The sequence below is a fragment of the Theobroma umbraticum genome, unplaced genomic scaffold, assembly GCF_002168275.2.
Source record: "Theobroma umbraticum cultivar Fairchild unplaced genomic scaffold, ASM216827v3 scaffold_30.0, whole genome shotgun sequence".
NCBI lineage: Eukaryota > Viridiplantae > Streptophyta > Magnoliopsida > Malvales > Malvaceae > Theobroma > Theobroma umbraticum.
Window position 1 is genome coordinate 9,208,677 of NW_018397254.1, and position 20,464 is coordinate 9,229,140.

Genomic DNA, 20,464 nt, shown 5'->3' on the forward strand with positions numbered 1-20,464 from the left:
TTAGAATAATATGAATGGATAAATACGAAGTTGCACGAGCGGTGCATTGGAAATCTGAGGCTAATCTTTTTAACATAATGGGACGAAACTGCGATGCTTGTTTTCTTTCTGTCTGAATAGATATCCGACCAATTATATGCATAAATTTTGTCATACAATGTGTACTGGCATATAGTTTTTGTTCTCTTGTTAGGCACACCGGAAAGAACCTGGAAGGGAGCAGCTATCTTTTTACCCGTATTGGACAAGAGAAAACCAAGATAGATCAGCATTTTCCCAACATGGGGACTCACTTTTCTAGGAAAGTGAGAATTGCAAAGTAATTAATGGTGAAGTAGAGATTTGCTTGTCCCCTAGAATCTCAAGAGAAAAAATTGTTTTTTACAAGTTGAGCGTGGGAGACTCGTCAAGTCTAAAGTCTTACTCAGAATCTGTCGAGTGTTGCTTCCAACACACGCAGTGCCAGCCAATCAAATCTGGGATTGCTCATATCATCTACTGTAAAGACCTTATTAGATCTTAGAAATTTGGGCTACATACAGAACCCAATTGATAGAAAAAACTGTAGACGGGTGCTTGAAATTTTACACTTTTGGAACTAAAGCCCATACGATTGTTAGTACTCTTTGTGTCTCTGCCCAAAGCTTCCATGTTTATTGTCCTAGGTGTTTTGGGCCGGTAAGTAAGGGAACTGTTTATTCTAATTCTAGTTTCTAAGCAAAACCAGAATGTATATTTTCAAAAAAAATACACACCAAATCTTTAAAGCAACATGTGATACGGGAAAAGTAAAAGAACATTTAATTAAATTATATTATAATATTTATTTTATAATAAATTATTATAATATTATATTACAATGTAATCATGTTACAGTTAAAGAGATATAATGTGATTACAGTTTAAAACCAATGCAATCATATTACATTGCACTTTACAATATTATTAAAAATAATTTTATCTTTTAACTTTACTAATTTATTAAAAATATTTTATAATATTATAATTAAAAAAAATATATAATATAAAAATTATAAAATAAAATAAAATATAAAAAATTAAAATTTATATAATACAAGAAAAAAGAATTAGAATAAAATATGTAATATAAAAAATTATATTAAAAAATAAAATATATAAAATTATAATAAAAAATAAAAATAAAATATATGACATTTAAAATATATTTAAAAGATGATATTATATAAAAATTAATAATAAAAAATATAAGTATATTAAACTTATATTTTAATAAATAAAGATAATTTAAAAAATTAATATTATATTTTTAATATTTTAATTATTATTTTATTTGTATACCAAACACTGTAATATTATTTTTTTTATAATCACATTACTTGTAATCATATTTCCTATAATTACAATGCATGTACCAAACGCCACTTAATGATCTTCACACCATTGAAAAAGGTGAAAACAAATAATTCAAGAGTAAGCCTATTGACTGAATTCATAGTAGTAGTACGTAATGAAACAAACCTTCTGTTGAATTGAATAACCACGTACTACTACAACAGTTCAATTGTTGCATTTACCTCAATGAAGCAGTGATGCGGCGTGCGCTGATCAGCATCTTTGGGTTGAAAACAAGAAGAAAAAATGGTCAAACATCGGGAAAGGACAAAGATTCCTCTTCCGTAGACGTCCTTGCTTACGCCTTTTGCTTGTACGAAGGAGACTGGCCCATATCTTGGGTGTCCCTTGTGTCATCCGTTGTTTGGTTCTTGAGAAAACTGAAACTAATGATGAAAGCAACAAAATTTTAGTATCCAAATAAAATTTTGAGTCTCCTAAGTGAGGTCTTACCTGAACCCTGAAAGCAGTCTAGGTCAAGCTTGGCCTGTGTATATAACCATATGCCTTCCCACCCATCAAATCAAATCAATCGCATTAGGATTAGTAGAATAGCGAGATGGGGTGGAGAGGGATTCTGGGTTTTGAGTATGGAATAGTCCAAGGACCACTGGGACCTGATATTGCTGGACCGGAGCTTGTAGCTGCTGTTGCTAACGCTGGTGGCCTTGGCCTTCTTAGAGCTCCTGATTGGGTATTAAATCCTAGTATTTCCTTTTTATGTTCATAGGTTTGAATGATCTTCCTCAGCAAATACTAGTTACTTCTCTGTTGTTAAGTTTCACTAGAAATTGCTCTTCATCTCATGGGACCACCTTAGTTAGTTACTACTCAGATACTAAGTTTGGTTTCTGACTTTCTGTTTTTATTTATCGTGGGAAACCTTAATTCATAAAGGCAGTTAATGTATAAAGAGAAAAACTGTACTGTTAGTGAACTTCCAAAATAACCAACCAGATACCAACTTGCAAGAAATCTTTTGATGGTTGAGCCATTATGGTCATCTTACTAATGGCAGTAATCCAGGGTTCAAGATTGGCAATTCCTAATCAGCGATAGTGAGTTGTATTGACTATTAATTTACTTTCCTAAGTTTCTCAATCTTGAACAGCTTTCGTAGTAATGGGCACTTATCCAAACTCTGCAATTTGTCTGAGACAAGTAGATGAATTAAAGGTGTATTTCCGTTTGTTTTTGATTCCTAAGTAGCTGTTTTCTAAGTATTGCTGAAATTTTGTAGTTCAGATAACATATATGGGCTAGCTGTTACTACTCTTATTTCAGTTTAAGCTTATCAATGGGCTGTTGATTTTCCCGTAATTTGCTGTGCTAGGAATCTCCGGAATACTTAAAGGAGCTGATAAGGAAGACCAGAACGTTAACTGACAAACCCTTTGGGGTTGGTGTTGTTCTAGCATTTCCTCACAAGGAAAATATAAAGGCTATACTCGAGGAAAAGGTAGCAGTATTGCAACTATATTGGGGAGAATGCTCAAAGGAGCTTGTACTTGAAGCCCATAATGCCGGGGTCAAGGTTGTTCCCCAAGTGAGTATCGTGTTTCTCCTTTTGTTGCACAGATAAACATGCTTTATGTCCCATTATGGAATGCTGATTTAACCGAAAAAGCAAAAGATACAACAGATGACCTATATGTTATATTGCTTTGTTAAGTGTCTTAACCTTAATTTGATCTTATTTCTTTTTAAATGGGGAGTTTCATGGGAAGGGGATGGGGGCAGGGGAAAGCCTGGACACAAACCCAGGACTTTATGCCACACCACTATAGTTGGTTATCACCAGGTTATGGAGTAACTTTGCCTGATGTGATTCTCTGAACACTTTGAGAATACATTCATAATCATATTGCATTTCTTGTTCACTATGATTTTCCTTTGATGAGATTTAGTTACCTTAATGAAAAGTAATACCAGTAATTTTTGCCTTTTTGGGTCCAAGAGAGATGGACAAATTGTAGGGACGAGGTTTGCATTTGTTCCATTAATTAGCACTTATTAGGTTGACGAGAAAGAATGGTGTGGGAAAGTAATATAAAAGGTCTTTATTGGGGACAATAACATTTATTTGTGAGGAAAGTATAAGAACACTAGTTTAGAGGGTTCAGGTCGGCATCAATTTCTCTTTTCAAACTGAAGGGTAGGATGACATGTTTTGCATGTATTATGCTTCCTCTTGGACTATCTCATGAGCCAAATGTATCTCCATTGAAGGTTGGGAGTGTTGAGGAAGCAAAAAAAGCAATTAATGTGGGTGTAGATGCAATCATTGTCCAAGGGCGTGAAGCAGGAGGGCATGTAATTGGACAGGTATGAACATTTGTTTTGAGTTTTGTTATATTGCAACTATATAATAAATCTCTTGGAGCCTCTCCTGGCTAAAATTAACAACTGTGTCTCGATACATTCAACAATATTTTACATTGAAAATTAGTAAGATTCTGATACTTAACTACATCTCCATGAACTAACTTTTTATTTGCTTTTCTCGATCCCGTAAAACTTGTAACACTGAAAAATTAGAAAATGTTGACTTCCCTCTCATGGTGATGTCTAATTTATTTTCAGGAGGGTCTAATTTCATTGTTGCCACAAGTAGTTGACCTTGTTGGTGATCGAGATATTCCTGTAATTGCTGCTGGCAGTATTGTAGATGGTCGTGGCTATGTTGCTGCTTTGACTCTTGGTGCTAAAGGCATTTGCATGGGCACTAGGTTTGGACTATCTCAATTAAAATTAAGCATCACTAACAGTAATCTGGAAATTTGGCTGCATTTTTAAAACTTGTGGTGCTCATTTAAATAGCTCATGCATATGAAATAATCTCATCTTTGTTTCTATTGAATTTCCTGGTGTTTTTCCTCTTTTACATGTCTTAAAATCATTTTGAACTCTGCCTATTGATGGAAAAATAGATCGTGTTAGTACATCAAATAGCAGCATGAATCTTTCAGCTTCACTTCTCTCTTTGTTTCATAACATCCCAAATATGTGTATGATTCTGTTCCCACTTTTGGCAAGAGGAACTGAACACTTATTTCTTTTCTTTCACAAAAAAATGTGGACAAATTAACTTGTTTTATGTCTTACTAGCCAAGGCTCTAATTGTTTTCTGTGTTCTCTCAAAGGGATGCAGATATAACTAAGATCCTACTTGCCATGTCTTTAATAGACGGAAATATCATTGAAAGATGGGAAATTAATTTATGCCAGTCATGCTTAAGTCTTAGCTGATGAATGGGATGATATGTTGTTTTCTGATAGCATTACCCTGCCCTGCTGAACTTCTGAACATATAGTCGAAGCATTTATAAAGCCTCTTAAGCCTGTTTGTGCTAAAGTATGAATTTTTGCAGATTTCTTGCAACTCATGAAAGCTATGCTCACCCCACGTACAAGAGGAAACTGATCGAACATGATAAAACTGAGTACACAGATGTGTTTGGCAGAGCAAGGTGGCCTGGTGCGCCACATCGTGTCCTGCAAACACCTTTCTTCTGTGATTGGAAATCCCTTCCTGTTCACGAAAATGAAACTAATCAGCCAATCATTGGTCGATCAATAATACATGGCGTGGTGAGAACACTGGTGAAATAATTTTGCAATTAATCATTTTGATTTTCTTCTAAAACTTGGAGACATTTATCTCGAGGGTAAAATGTCACATTTAAGATATAGCTTGTTTTCATTTTTCAGCAAAGAACTCTTACTTGGCTAGTCCGCTCCAAGAGAGGGATTGCACTTTCAATTAGTAAAGACAGATCTTTGGAATGATCCTTTGCTGAATGAAATTTAAGATTTTCTTGATTTCATGATTTTTTCAATAGGAAAAAGAAATTCAACGTTTTGCTGGTACAGTGCCAAATGCAACAACAACAGGTGACATTGAAAGCATGGCGATGTATGCAGGCCAAAGTGTAGGCCTCATCAAGGAAATCCTACCTGCTGGAGAAGTGGTGAGGAGGCTAGTTGAAGGGGCTCAACTTGTGATCCAGCAAATATTGAGTGGGGAATCTGTCTAAATAAATTATGAACTGGAACTGCACATGTTTATATGAATTGGATACCTGGGTTAATAATGTTCTTACAATATTTTAAAGTATCAATAACTTGAAGAGACTATACTGTAATAAACCATATTACCATGATCTAAATGATATCTCTTTTGCTTTTTATTTGGGATGCTTCTTCTATCCCACTTATTCTGCTTCTTTTTTTTTGGATTTTGGAATAAAAATTTTCAACCATTCAAATACTAGCAATTAATGTTCCTTTGAGGTTAAATGTATTGGACCTTGTTCTAGCCAAAATCAACACTAGCTTCATACTCCCATCACCAATTTATTATTCATCAATCAAATTGGTGATACTCTGATAATTACATATATACTCCACCACCAACTGAATTTTTTCTCTGTGTTCCCCTACTGTACATTAGCACTTGTGAAACACAACAATTAAACAGTAGTTTCGCTGTTTTAGTACTAAGGGTAGTAAATTAACTGACAATTTTCCTGCAGAATTTTGAGCCCAGGTGCCTCAACTATCAACCTTTGATGAAATAAATAGCCACGGCAACAAACAAGAGAACTTGGTTCAACTTCGACAATGCTGAGTATCCAAACATAATCCCAATAAAATAGTCTGCAGCTCTTAACTTGAATATTATAAATAACTGTCTTCATGAAGATGACTTCTTTGTCGGGTTTCTTGGCGGCTATCAAGGAGGGCTGCGAGTTAGGCTTAAACTCCAAAACTTGTCGGTTTCACACTAATATTTGTTCAGCTTTAGCTGCCCCGGAAGACTTTTATGACGTTCTAATAACAATTTTTTTTATATATATAAAAGTTTATCTGACTTGAATTTGGTCATGGAAGGTGATTATCTCGATATTATCCCTACTGTCTCTTCCATGATTTAGATCAAAATCTATAAGAAAAGTTTAAAGTTCTAACGGGGGTTGAACGTCTCCAATTTCTTTGTAGGCTTGCAGTACGAGTCAATTTGGTTACTTTTTACTTTATTATTTAACCCCATCAATTGATTTTAACAAAAATTTTATTGTGTTTTGTTTCTATGGATCTTATTCTTAGCGTCAGCAATTACAGCAGTCAACTAATGACCATTGCTTCTCTCTTCAACCATCACTTATGCACAAGGGCATCTACTGATACTGTCTATTTATGCTTGGCATTTAACAGCTATATTTGTTAGGATGGTGTGTCGCAACCTTCCATTCGGGTTGCTTGCGTGTGCCAACTAAACTCACGTTGTACCAAGCCATATTATAGACATGGCGTGCCACAACAGATTATATATGCATGCGGTGTATCAGCAATTGCCTACTAGGTCTTGGTGTGTAACAACTGCTTCGCAAAATTTGAACATTGCTTCTGCTTACAATTTTAAAGAAGCAATACCTCAGTCCGTCTTCCATACTACCATTCGTTTCCTTAACTTTGTATGCAAAAGGATTTGATTGCAATAACAAACTATACTAACAAGTAGTTCAAACATCAAACCTGTCCGTTATTATATACCAAATAGGAAATATGAATGTTAGAAATTGCATTGCATATCAATCTATCCTACTTACACATTTTGACCAGTTCCACCCCTAACTGCGTTGCATGTAACATATGTACTAAACATGGCTCACATAGTTACTTAGGTCAACCGATTGTCTTCATCTACAAGATACTTTACGTTATTAGACATTATCTTTCGTATTGGACAAGTGTTGTGTGTGTGTGATCACTTTGTCAACAAATTGAACATGCTTTCTATTGACATTGTCGTGGAGATGTGAACGAACTTGGAAATGGTGCCAGATTTGTGGCTGAAAGTGTAAACAAATATGGGCAATTTTGTTTATTATGCTTGTGCCTTTTGCATTGTAAACACCTCTGTGGTCAACTACTGTCCCCAACCAATGGAATCCTTCTTTTCCTGAGTCTCCCTACTCAACCTCGCCAAGGTGGTGGCAACACAACGATTTCTTTCACATCAAGAGGGATGTCTCAGTCACTGGGATGCCCAACAGGCATAATGGACCTAGCATAACCTTTCACCAAATAGGTTGTCTTGTAGTAGTTCGTGCAAAATTCAACGACTTCACGTTTGCGGTTACTTCAAATCCAATGAACTCACGATTTTAGCATAATGTAAAAGTTAAGTTAATTATAAATTAAATACCAAATAAGGATTTTCGTACCTTACTGCCGTAATGGCATGTTTGCATGGCAGTAGATCTATCTGTAACTCACAATATGAATACATCTTCAAGGACAAGTTTACAAGTTCGTCCACCTTTCTGTCTTTAACTTCGAACTCTACCCGATAGATAAGTTTAACTATAAAATGATGTACATCATTGGACTGTTTGCTTAACTACTTGGCAGCCTAAGGGTTGAGGGGCATGCTCACCTTGAAGGCCTTTCGTACTGCTCATGGAACCAACATTGGAACAAATCTCTGATGAACTCGATCAGAACAGTGATTGGCATTTGTCTTGTATGCTTCAAACAAGAGTTAACACATTGTGCAATGTTGGATGTTATGTGTTGGTATCGTCTTATCGGTGATCGTGCACGTGCCTATCTCTTAAGGTCTATTCTTAAAAGTTTTGAATAGGCTCCCACGCGAATTTGCTTTAGTTGGTTCATATGTTTGTTAAAATCATAAACCTTGTAACAGTCTCAAGCAAGGGTGAAAATCACTGAAACGTCATCACATTTGAACTTATTGTTCAAGTTTTTCTTCAAGTGGTAATCGCAAAAACCATAGTGTCATTTTGATTGCTTTCTTAATGTCAAGATACTGGTTAGAAAAGAACATTGTGTTTTCAAGACAACCATTCGCACGACACAGGTTGGTAAAAACCACATCCACGAGTCTTCATCCTCAACATAGCCAATGCTAAATGCAACCAGATATATGCTCTTTTTTGCATCTGTGCATACAGCAACAAATAGAACACCTTGAACTTGTTTTTTAGATGTCTCACATCAATAGCAACTACAAGACACATTACCTCTATAAACCATCAAATACAAGCCTTGTATCAATAAAAACAATATTTGAATCGTTGTACCTCATCAGTAGCCACTATTGTGACTATTTTAGGATTTTCAGGTTCCAATTTATGGAAATACATCAGTAGGAGTTGAAATGACTCCTCTAGGAGATCGCAAACAAGCCTTTTAGCATACTCTTTCGCTTGCCATGCCTTACCATGCAAGCATTCCAATTCCTATTGCACCCTCATCTCACAAATTATGTCCTTGGATCTCAATGCTACTGTCACATCCCATTTCTTTGAGGAATTATGACCAACACATGGATCCATACGAGCATAACTCATTAGGCCAAAACAAGTCTCTTATCATAACATTATCAAGCATTCATCATCATATGCGGAAGCATCACATAACATCTATTAACGTATGTAATCATAATACATACATTCATAAAACTCATTATACAGTTAAGAAACTTTTCAACTTAATTATCTAAGCTCAAGCATTTGGTATACATATATATTTGAAAAAGTACCATTATCACAAAGCACATGAACATTAGCTGTCAACAACACCCTCGGGTATTCATGTAGGCTCTCGAGCCATCATTATAATCTCATACATAACATTATTAATAAAGAATACCAACATGGCGACATTAACATAAACATGTTCATAGTTTGTAAACACAAACATAAAGTAAGAGACTAACTCGTCAACGGAACGTAACCGACCTTCTAGGCATCAAGTGGATGCTAAACATCTACCAAAGAATGACTAGACACTAGTATCCACGACACTGGTTGTTATTAGATGTTGTCATTGATTTGCAACAAAATAAATAAGAACAATAACGTGTGAGTAACAAAGACTTTGTGAGTGGATACGAAAAGGGGACAAGTTAGGGGATAAGAGTAGTTCATATATTTGCATTTGTAATCTCATGTCTTTCATAAACAATTTAATCCTAGAATTCATAAAACATGTTATTTGAACACATTTCAATAGTATTTGTATGTAAACATGTCAATACAGACCTTCGAAAATCTTTTACCTTTGAAATTCTCATCAAATTCAATCAAACAATCTACTATGCACCAAAACTATCGATACATTCTCCAATGTATTGATAGTTTATACATCTATCGATACATTAGTAAAATGTATCGATACATTTAACACAGAAAGCCTCCTAAAGCATTCTATTTAGAATGTATTAATACTTAACCCACATCTATCGATACTTTCAGCCCAAAACCTAAATTTCTTAGCAAAATCTTCCATTTTTATCATTCTTTAAGTTCCCTTACCTCTTAGGACTTTCTCTAAGGCTTAGTCTTCTTCACTAAGCAGATTTTCATGTCATCATAGAGTACAAATGATGAACAATGCTCAAACAACATTAGTGTGCAACATGCCATAAACATAATGCTTATGATCATTCCATTAACATTAAACTCATACTTTGTGATGGTATGTCGCCCATCAGCCTTGGGCAGACAATGTACAGTCCCATTGCACATTAGACGTTTATGATGCTTTTTCAATATCTTATGTAGTATATAAAATATACATAATCTCCTGCATTTATCATGCTTTTTCAATCATCTCATGTAGTATATAGAATTTACATCATATACATAACCTCATGGCATTCATCATGCTTTCTCAATCATCTTATGTAGTATATAAAATATACATCATATATATAATCTCATGGCATTTATCATGCATACTTAATCACCTCATATTATATATGGAATGTACATCATATACATAATCTTATAATATACATCATGCATACTTAATCATCTCATATGGTATATGGAAGTTACATCATATACATAATCTTATGGCATTTATCATACCGAATATACACATTATAGCATTTATAAATAAACATACAATATCTTGTACCTACACTAGTCCTAAGATCGAAGTAATCGGTGAACTTTAAACATAAAGTGCTTGTCTCCTCTTATTGAAAACTAATATATAGTAGAATATTTACATACCTAGTAGTTTTGCAAACAATTTGAAAACCATTGTATCAATTATATCATAGTCACTAAGAATTTATTTTTCTTAGAAAATCATTTTCATTCTTGAAAATCAAATCCTTTGATAAACCATTTTAGAGAGATTATTTCAGCATACAAAAATAATCTTTTTTATAGAAATCATGCTGGCTTTACATATCAAAATAATTTGAAAGTAGTGTCTCCATTCACCTAGTTGAAGATTCGATTCCTTGCTCCAATCATAACTTCGTTTCGGCGAAATCTATGGAGTTTTCAAATATTCCTATCATACAAAAATCATCACAATCATTTCCTGGAATACAAATCTTATAATAATCATTCTAAGTACTTTTGAAATTACTCGCTTTTAGGTTAATAATTTTTTAACTAAAACCCATGCTTAGAAACCCATAAATATTTCATCCATCCCTTAGGTGAGCTTTAATGCTAGGGAAATCACAAAATCTTTGAGTTTGAATGTTCAACAGTAAATCTAGGCATAAAAATTATATTTTTAGTGCTAGAAAAATTCATAAATCAAGATTTAAAGGTTAAAGATGTCACCTTTGTTTGAAAAACCCAAAACCAAGCTTTTAATGTTTCAAAATGATGATTTAGGGTAAAAATAGGTTTGAGAAAGCTTAGAGTTGTTGAAAAACTAATGAGAGACAACGTAGAATGAAAAACCCTCGGAGTTGAGGTCATATTTATACTATGGGATCTGAAAATACCCTTTTACCTTTTTTATTTTTTTCAAAATCGATGAAATGTAACAATACATTAGCCCAAGTATCAATACATTTGATTATGGGGAAAATGTATCGATATATTATGAATATGTATTGATACATGTTAATCAAAAATCCTTTTTGGACTAAATGTATCCATACATCATGAACATGTATCGATATATTTGAGACAGAATATAATTTCGGAGGCGGATTGCCTATAAAAACTTGCACAGCTTATTTACATTAAATACTATTTAAGTAAATGTCATATTTACCTTTTACTTTCCTTTTACTTAAGATATTTAATGAAAATAAGCAAACAACCCCCATTTGGATTCAATAAAAATATAAAAAAAATCAAAATCTAAAAGAACCAAAATCTAATTTTTGTTTTCAATAACAAAATCGAAAAAGTTCAACTGAAATTAAATATGCAGTTCACATTTACCATAGCAAACGTACTCTAAAAATTATAAAAAAAATCATCTTTGATCATCTAAAAATTAAGAGTTATTACCAACAATTTTTTTTCAAAAGATTGTTTTATAAAAATCACATATTTTGACTGCTTTTAGACTTGAAAATTTTTTTTCTTCAAATTGACAGACAACTAAAAGTGTCAATGAATCATTTCGAAGGTTCAAACTAAGTTTGATTTTTCAAATATATAATCTATATGCTCACATAAGGATTTTCTAACTTATTCTTTTACTCAAGGTGGGATTTATAGCTACTTTAATAGCCTAAAACTTGTCTGACATAAGTTCTCCAATTATCTTCGCATTTGCGGTTCAAAACTATCCTTACAAACCATTGACAATACATGTGTGTACTTTGTCGAATGTTCGAATTTACCAATAATCCCCTTTAGGTAACTTCATTGCATGCACATCAAACTCGCATGCTTTGTCCATACAATTAACCTAAAACGAGTCTAACATGACCTTTTAACTCTTATCTCGAACTGTCTTTTTAATGTCAATATGTTTAAAGCTCGTTTTAATTCATCCTTCGAGGAAAATAATTTTTTTTGTACAAGTGGTCATCGATTGATGTCAACTCCTTAGTTGTAACTAGAGCTGTCAATATGGGCTGGCTTGGCCCAGCCTGGCCCAAGCCCTTGTGGGTTGAGAAAATATAAGTTGGGCTGGACCAGCCCATTTTTTATATGGGCTATCAAAACCTTAACCCAACCCACCCATTGTTAGCCCATGGGTTGAGTTGAGCCAACCCATTTTTATTTTTTTAAAAAAAATTTATTTTTATAATTCTACCTAACAAATTTTCTATTAATAAAATTATTTTATGATTTAATTTATAAATTGAATAATAAAAATATATTATAAATAAACAAATTACACTAAATATTAAAAAATAAATAAATTACATAATAAAGTTTAAATCTTTAACACAAACTACTATCCCATAAACATAAGTATATAACTAAATAATAAAAATTTCAACACTCATTTATATCCTCCTCAATCCTCATTCTCAAGTAAAATATTTAAATCTTGTTTAGACAGCAATGATGTCTAAAGGTTTGAATTATTATCAATTTATTATTTAATAGTCATTACCATAAAAGAAAAAGAAACAATAAGTTTTAATCTAAATTAAAATTTTTAATTTGACAAGTAAAGATTAAAGACATTAAAATATATAAAATAAGCAATACCATTGGTAACTAAATTATTAATTTTACATAGTTAAATATATAAAATTATTAAATTAATTAAAATTATTTTTTCTTAGCCCGTAGGGCTGGCCCGCTCCAACCCATCTTAGCCCATTGATTTGGTGGGTTAGCACATTTAGGCCCGATTTTAATATGGGCCTAAATTTTTTAATCGAACCCACCCCTTATTTAATAGAAAATGGGCCAACCTAATGGGCCAGACCCATTTTGACATGTTTAGTTGTAACTATTTTGAATGAGAACATTTTTGCACTCGAAATAAGTCACCTATGAGATACCCTTGCATTTTCTCTTTCCCAATTATTCTCATCCAGCATTCTCACAACCAAAAGAATCTCGTCGTCACCATCGATGGGTTATTGTATATGGGGTCGTTACACTTAACATCTCCGACATATATACCTTCGGCATGTTTTGTTATGCTCTCAACAATATTGCAATTTAGAATGTCACTGTCGTAAATTTAGTCATCTTCTAAATTGTCACTCTGCCAGCCATCATTGCCCCTATTAGAATTGTCATCAAAGTTATCTTCATCGGTAGGGAACCTTTCATCTTTAACCTGATTAGATGCAGTGTCATCCTCTAGCATTATAGTGTCGTCCTCCATCGTAGCAGTAACATTCAAAATGGGCATAACACTCTTTATAGTTTCACTTGACTGTTGCATTGCTGGGATAGAAGCAAGTAATTTTTTTGATGCATATGCTGATCGGAATTGTGCAAACAATTGTTGTGAGAATGCCGTGTATGTATCAGGCTGCACAAAGTCTTGTGCATACATCAAATGCCATTATTATGGGTTAGGGATTGAATGTTATAGTATATGTGAAATAGTGTAAATCTCAATCCGATTGACTTAATTACTATCGTCTACAGCTTTTTCATGTAGCATAACATTTGTATGGCGTTCCTTAACGGTGACGTACACTGTCGGAACATTCCTCTCCTCTAGAAGCATTAACGTAACATCCCCGTTGTCTTTGATAATTGACCATGATAGCTTTCTTAGTGTACTGATCAATCCATGTAACTTGATTTCATCATTATGTGAGTTTACTCGAACAACATCTTTAACCAGCTTTATCAGGCTCGTCAATGACAAATCACTCATTATTCGTTGCATTCGTGACTCATTGTCTTTGTAAATGCCATTGACCCAGTGACCACCGTGTTTTATCACAAGTCACAAAATTGACACGCCGTTGAAATTTAAAAATAAAAAATAAGTGTTTAATTCAATTTACACATTATGTTGCTACATGCCATGTCCTAAAATTTTACTACATTCCTTGCTGAAAACTTATTGTTTTGCATGCCATCTTTTAAAAAATTTTGCATGTTTCATCTTCACATGAGCTCTTACCACCCCATAGCATTTGCTTTTTATCTCATGTTTGAATCTAGGGGAACTAGGTTTTACTTTTAATATTAATGTATACATATTCTGTTTGATACTAGTTTTTTCAACATCAAACAATGCGTGGTAATCAGTGACCTTGCTATTTCCCTACATAACAAACACGGCTATTTTTTTTTTCAAACTCACTAATTACAAAGTATTGTATGATGATAGCAACTTCACTTGACACATCTTTCAACTGCTCAAAAACAAGTTTTGTTGCACGTAACGTAACATAACGTAACGTGTTTTCATCTTTCTTTATAATCTCTTAAATCCAAAAAATAAAATCAATTTATCAACATCATTACAAACGTAATGTTCTAAAATATTGTGACAAGCCATGTCTAAAATGTTTATAACATCTATTATCCAAATAGCTTGTAAAAAACATATTGAAATGGCATGGCGTGTAGTAAACATGGCGAGTAGCATAATTTGTAAAAATGACGTGTAGAAATATTTATTTTGGTATAGCATGTAGCACACTATTTCTGAGCATTAATGGCGTGTAGCATACTTGTTATGCACATGGCTTGTAACATATTGTGAACGTTACGTTTAACGAAATGTCTTTATTATGTTCTGTGGTTCATGTTCTAAAAATGTATTTCCCGTTATTATTCAGTGCTATCTATATAATTTACGGTGACGGATGACTGATAACTGCAACCCTTTTTCCAATTTATTTTATTTATTTCTCCTGAACTGGAGATATCGCGGCTGTAAAAGGGCGTCGGGATTTTGGTTTAATCCCAACAGTTGACTCTTTCATTCATATTTGAAATAACAAAATAGATCCTTATCAAATTTTATTATATTTGCTACTATATTTTACAATCGTTACTTAATTGAAATTTTTTAAAATTTTTAATACAATGATAAATTTTATCATAATATATTCATAATCATAAAAAAAATTATTGGGAAATCTTATTATATTCACAATCATTGTCTAATTAAGACTTTTTCAATTTTGGTTCCAAATTCTTATCATATTCCTTAGGACAACTTTTTTTTTTTTGTGAAATCTTATTATGTTTGTAATGACATTTTATAGTTATTTACTTAATTTTTTTTAAGATAAACCCTATTTATATTTTTTGGGGTTTCAATTTTTTTGATATGGTAATTTATGATTTTTTTCTTCAACAAGCACTTTGTGGATATCTTTTTTCTCGATATGAAATCTAACCTTCTTTTGACTCGTTTTGTCAATTATTTTTGTGACTACATTGAACAAACATCATTGGCCTATATAGATTTACTGTCAAAGTTTCAGCTCATATTTGTCTATATAATAAGTAATGAGTTGAAGTTTCACTTGACATTCAAATTCATATATGATACAAGAGATGTTCTTCGTAATGACATCTTTGTTCTTCCTCTTGTATTTTGATACTATTAATGTCTAAAGATAAACATAAACATTAGAATAACTTAGGAATCTTTAATTAATAATTTTATTTGTAGTTGTCTCAACTATTTTATGAATACTGCTATGTTACAAATTCCACGTCGAAAATAGATGAGATATGTCTTGGATTTATATATAAGAGTCTTCCTTCAAATATTTATATAGAAGAGTCTTTTTTACTTAATAGATATATTTTTTGAGTTGAAAATATAGATTCATGACTTATAACTCTCTTCTGAAACCATAACATCCTCCCTTGACTGTGACATTCTTTCCTACTCGAATAAAGGTCCACTATCCTCAATGATCACTCCAACAATGGTCTACTAGCTTCCATGATTGGGATTGTGGCATACTCTCTTATTCTAGCAATGGCTCTTTTCTAAGACTATAACATCCCCCTCGATGTGAGATTTGCTCAGATTGTGACATTCTCCCTACTCCAACAAAGGCTCACTATCCTCATTGATTGGGATTGTGGCATCCTCCTCACTATAACAAAAGCCCACAAAGACATTGCTAGTATCTTAGAGCCTACTCTATACCAATTGTCACAATTTATACCAAATTTTTTGTTAAATTTTACTATTTTATCCTAACAAAGGAGTCCCTACACAGTTAATATGAGATTCATGTCTCTCTAATGAGATTGTCACATCTTGCAACAAAGGGTGAGACCATGACATCTTCCTCAATGTGAAGTGTGACACCCTGCAACACGAGGTAGGACCATGACATCTTTTTCAATGTTGATTTATAACTTTCACAAGGATTAGGACATCCTCCCTGACATGAAATTCAAGGTTCCCCATTGAGATCATAACACCTTATAATAAAGGATAAGGAAATATGTCATAGATTTTACATTGAAAAAAGATAGAATAACTCTTGAGCTTATATATAAAGTTTCTTTTACTTAATAAACATGTTTTTCGGATTGGATTGTAAATGCGGATAGCTAACAACTACACTTCGCTATTAGTAAATGAATGGTAAGTTGTGCAGATGAATAATTAATGTACAGTATAACTCTCTTTTACACTAAAAGGAATAATTTGTTATTATAAATAATTTTAACTGAATTTACACTAAAAGGAATCATTTGTTATTATAAATAATTTTAAATGAATGTACGTTGTGCTGGACAATCTTCTTCTTCTTCTTCCTATTTAATTGCCTCTTGCAAAGTGAAGGTTAATCATAATTAATTAAGCAGATGATGATGGTTTGGCTAGTTATATGCGTATTAGTATATGCAACCTAACTTTGTGATTTCACAAATATATCACTTTTTCTTGTCTCTGTTCGTTGATCAATGCACATAGCTGGTCCGGCCAGCCTCCACTATAGGAGTGTCTGCCTCTGATCAAACTCTGTATTCTCACTTTCTGGATCATTGCTCCGTTGTGTCAAATAAATTTCCTACCGTCTCTTCCCTTTCTTTAAGTTTTTCTGGGTAAATTTTTAAATTCTGATCACGCGTAATTGTCATTTTCTGGATCTCATCTATTTTAAAGTTTAGGGTGAAAGGATTTGAAATTCTCGTTGATATAACAAGAAGTAGTACTACTGTAAGTAAAACGCAAATTATTGTACTGTGTGAGTGTGACAACTGGCTTCCCATGACAGACGCGAGAGCCCAGACACATTGGCCTTGGTAAAAGGCCTACTGAAGAACGTTACAAAGAAAAAGATAAAAGCATTGAGACGGCTATGCCCGGACGTGTAAAACGCGTGAGGCCCTAGGATTTTTTATTCAACATGGACATGGCACAGTGGAACGATACGATCCAATATCCATGAACATGGGAGTGCTGCTTGGTTGGGTGGATTATTTTACTTCAGCAACACCTCCTTGATCAGTTTTTCCAAATTCAAGAATGATGAGCCATTCGGACTGGCGGCTTGCTCTGCTTTTTTCTTCCACTCCATGGCTTTGTTTCTCATCTCCTTACCTTTTGCTTCTTCCATCAATTCCCTCACGAGCTTCTCTACTTCATCTCTCTTCACATTGTTGTCGATTTCCATGCCAACGCCCCATTCAGTGCAAGCAAATCGACAATTTGTCTGTTGCTCTGCAAAAAATGGCCAAGAAATCATAGGCACCCCATATCCAACGCTTTCCACAGTTGAATTCCATCCGCTGTGTGTTAAGAAACCCGCAATTGCTGGGTGGTTGAGCACTTGCTCTTGTGGGCACCAACTTGCCATCAAACCTCTTTCCTTAGTTTCTTCAAGGAACTCTGGGGGCAGTATGGATGAATCACCCCTCACCAAATCAGGCCTAATGATCCACAAGAAAGAATGCTTGCTATTAGCCAGACCCCAAGCGAACTCAACGAGTTGCTGCGCTGTCATGACTGTGATACTGCCAAAATTCACATAGACCACGGATTTGGGTTTCTTGGAATTGAGCCATTGGAGGCACTCGGGCTCTTCTTTCCACAGATTGGAGCCGATTGATTCTAAAGGTGTCTGTGGAATCTGATTGAGAAGCAATTGAAGAGGTCCAATGGTGTAAATTCGAGGGAGCATGGAAGAGAGAGCTTTGACAACATCATGCTCAAATTCATCAAAAGTATTCACAATAACGGCAGAAGCTTTTGCAGCTCTCTCACTCTCTGCCGCCAGGAAGTTTAACATGATATCGTTCCGATCTGTTGTTCGGACAAAGCTTGGGAGGTCCCTTAAGCGGATATTTTTCATTCCTGGAATCCAATCAACAACAGTGTCCAAATACCCGTTGGTTAAATAGGTCTCATCTGCATAATGAAGGAAAAATTGTCAGCAACAAATCAAATCCACAAAACCATTCCAAGACCCAAGTAAGGTGAGATGTAGAAGTCTGCAATTTTAAAGTGTTTTGTTGTACGGACCTTTCAATGGTGTAAAACCTCTTTCAATAAGGCATGGATAATGCATGTAGCTCAAGAAACCACATGCACTGGTGGTCCAGAACAACACTTCGGGAATTCCAAGCTCTTCAGCAGCCTTGAGAGTGAAGGACATGACGCCATCTGAGACAATGCAAGTCACAGGTGGAACGCCAGAAGAGTTGAGTTTAGCAAGAAGGTGGCGAAAAGGGGCCAAGCAATTCTTGCTAGTGGAGTCACAGAGGGCGGGGATGTCTTGTGTTGCATCAATATCCGGCGGAGGCAGACCGTCGGGGATTGTCTCAAAGCGGAAATCAGGCACACCGTCCAGGGCATTGGGGCCTCTGGATTTGAGCAAGCGTTTATGGTTGTACTCAGTGTTGACAAACGTGATATGAAAGCCTTTGAAATGAAGTAGTTTCGCTACTTTAAGCATAGGATTTACATGACCCTGAGCTGGGTATGGTATACACACCGCATGAGGCTTGTTGCGAGCAGTAAGGGATCCCATCTCTCTCTCTCTGTCTCTTCCTCAGTGCCTTGTCCTCAAACAATGGCAGATTCCCACAGTTATATAGGAAATTTTACTATTGCATTAGATTTATTCTTGTGCAGATAATTAATAACTGTGAAGTACTGATTATAATCGATTAAGCGGATTCTTACATGTGGACGCCTAACCATTTATAATCATTTCAATTTCATAGATGAATAAATAAACCAGAGAAGTTGTCACCTTTGTCTTTTCCTTTTGCTGCCAAGAAATAAAGGACGATTAGGAAGAGATTTTTCCCAATATAATACAGCTCCACTTTCATCAGATCTGCGTAGTAAGCGGAGCTTCCTTGTTAAGCAAATCAAATTTTTTAATATTTTAAAATTCTGAGTTTAACTCATATACATGTGTGATCTCAAGGCTTTCTTTTCGAGTCGGCAGGCGGCGGCTGTGAGTTAGAGACAGTCAAAGTCTTCAAATGGTTCCAAAGCACAATTAATTAAATTATACTTATCTATGCGGGTATCATTTTCAATACACAATGTAAAATATTGTAAATATATATTTTCTAAATAATTAAGGTAATTAAACAAATCATATAGTTTAGCGCAACCAAAAAATCATAGTTTATTCGTATACATAATTTTTATGTATTGAAGCGTAATCGTTGGTTACAAATATTTCATCTGTCAGATATATTTTTATATCAGTTTTTACAGGACGTTCTAAGATTGCAATATGTGCAAAGCGGCATCGTTTTGGCGGGGAAGAAAAGAAAAAGGCAAAAGCAAAAGAAATTTTGTAAGTCCCAAAAGAGTGTTGGGAAGGCTTAAAACAATCACTAATATTTAAATAATAGTAAAATAAAAAGGAAAAAGTGAAAAAATGAGAGAAAAATATGAAAATAGAAAATAAAAAATTTGGGAAACACAAGTAACTCTGAAGTTAAGGATTATTAATTAATGTTAAAATAAGATAATACATGATTAAGTATTATTATTTTTTGAATAGACATCTTTGGATGTTAATACTTGTTCCACATATTATCGTATTCAGAAGTGTTAATATATTTTTTGCATAATCTTAAAAATGTTTCATAAACAGAAATTTATCATTTTTAATTAATTTAAATTTAAATTTATCAAGTTGAGCAATTAAATTTGTAGATATGTACATTGCTACTGTATAGCTAGGGGTGTGCAAATGTAAAGCAAATTGAAAAACCGAACCGAATTGAAGTGAATTCGATTTTTTCAATTCGATTAGTTTGGATTTTTGGATGATTCGGTTCGGTTTCGGTTAGGAATTTTTCTAACCAAACTAACCGAATTTAAATAAAGATAAAACAAGGTTTTCATATGAAAAATATATTATAAACTATTTGTTGTTATTTGTATTCATAATTTTTAATTATTT

The 20,464-nt window shown here is 33.8% G+C and overlaps 2 protein-coding genes across 3 annotated transcripts; one reads left to right on the forward strand and one right to left on the reverse strand.

Annotated features, from left to right (window-relative positions):
- The first annotated feature begins 1,744 nt into the window (after positions 1 to 1,744).
- Positions 1,745 to 5,564, forward strand: LOC110419609 (Aldolase-type TIM barrel family protein). 2 transcript variants are annotated; one of them, XM_021432713.2, is made up of 6 exons: positions 1,745 to 2,068; positions 2,708 to 2,920; positions 3,604 to 3,699; positions 3,958 to 4,103; positions 4,746 to 4,965; positions 5,086 to 5,222. In XM_021432713.2, exons 1-6 carry the CDS (start codon positions 1,934 to 1,936, stop codon positions 5,161 to 5,163), a joined length of 888 nt encoding a protein of 295 aa, XP_021288388.1. In that variant the 5' UTR covers positions 1,745 to 1,933; the 3' UTR covers positions 5,164 to 5,222. The 2 variants fall into 2 exon arrangements, with proteins under 2 accessions (XP_021288388.1, XP_021288382.1); XM_021432707.2 differs by having other exon boundaries at positions 1,748 to 2,068; positions 5,217 to 5,564.
- An 11,645-nt stretch (positions 5,565 to 17,209) lies between these two features.
- LOC110424099 (7-deoxyloganetin glucosyltransferase-like) lies at positions 17,210 to 19,411 on the reverse strand. The gene is made up of 2 exons (XM_021438604.2): positions 18,556 to 19,411; positions 17,210 to 18,441 (listed from the first exon to the last, which is right to left on the reverse strand). Exons 1-2 carry the CDS (start codon positions 19,061 to 19,063, stop codon positions 17,516 to 17,518), a joined length of 1,434 nt encoding a protein of 477 aa, XP_021294279.1. The 5' UTR covers positions 19,064 to 19,411; the 3' UTR covers positions 17,210 to 17,515.
- Positions 19,412 to 20,464: the final 1,053 nt, after the last annotated feature.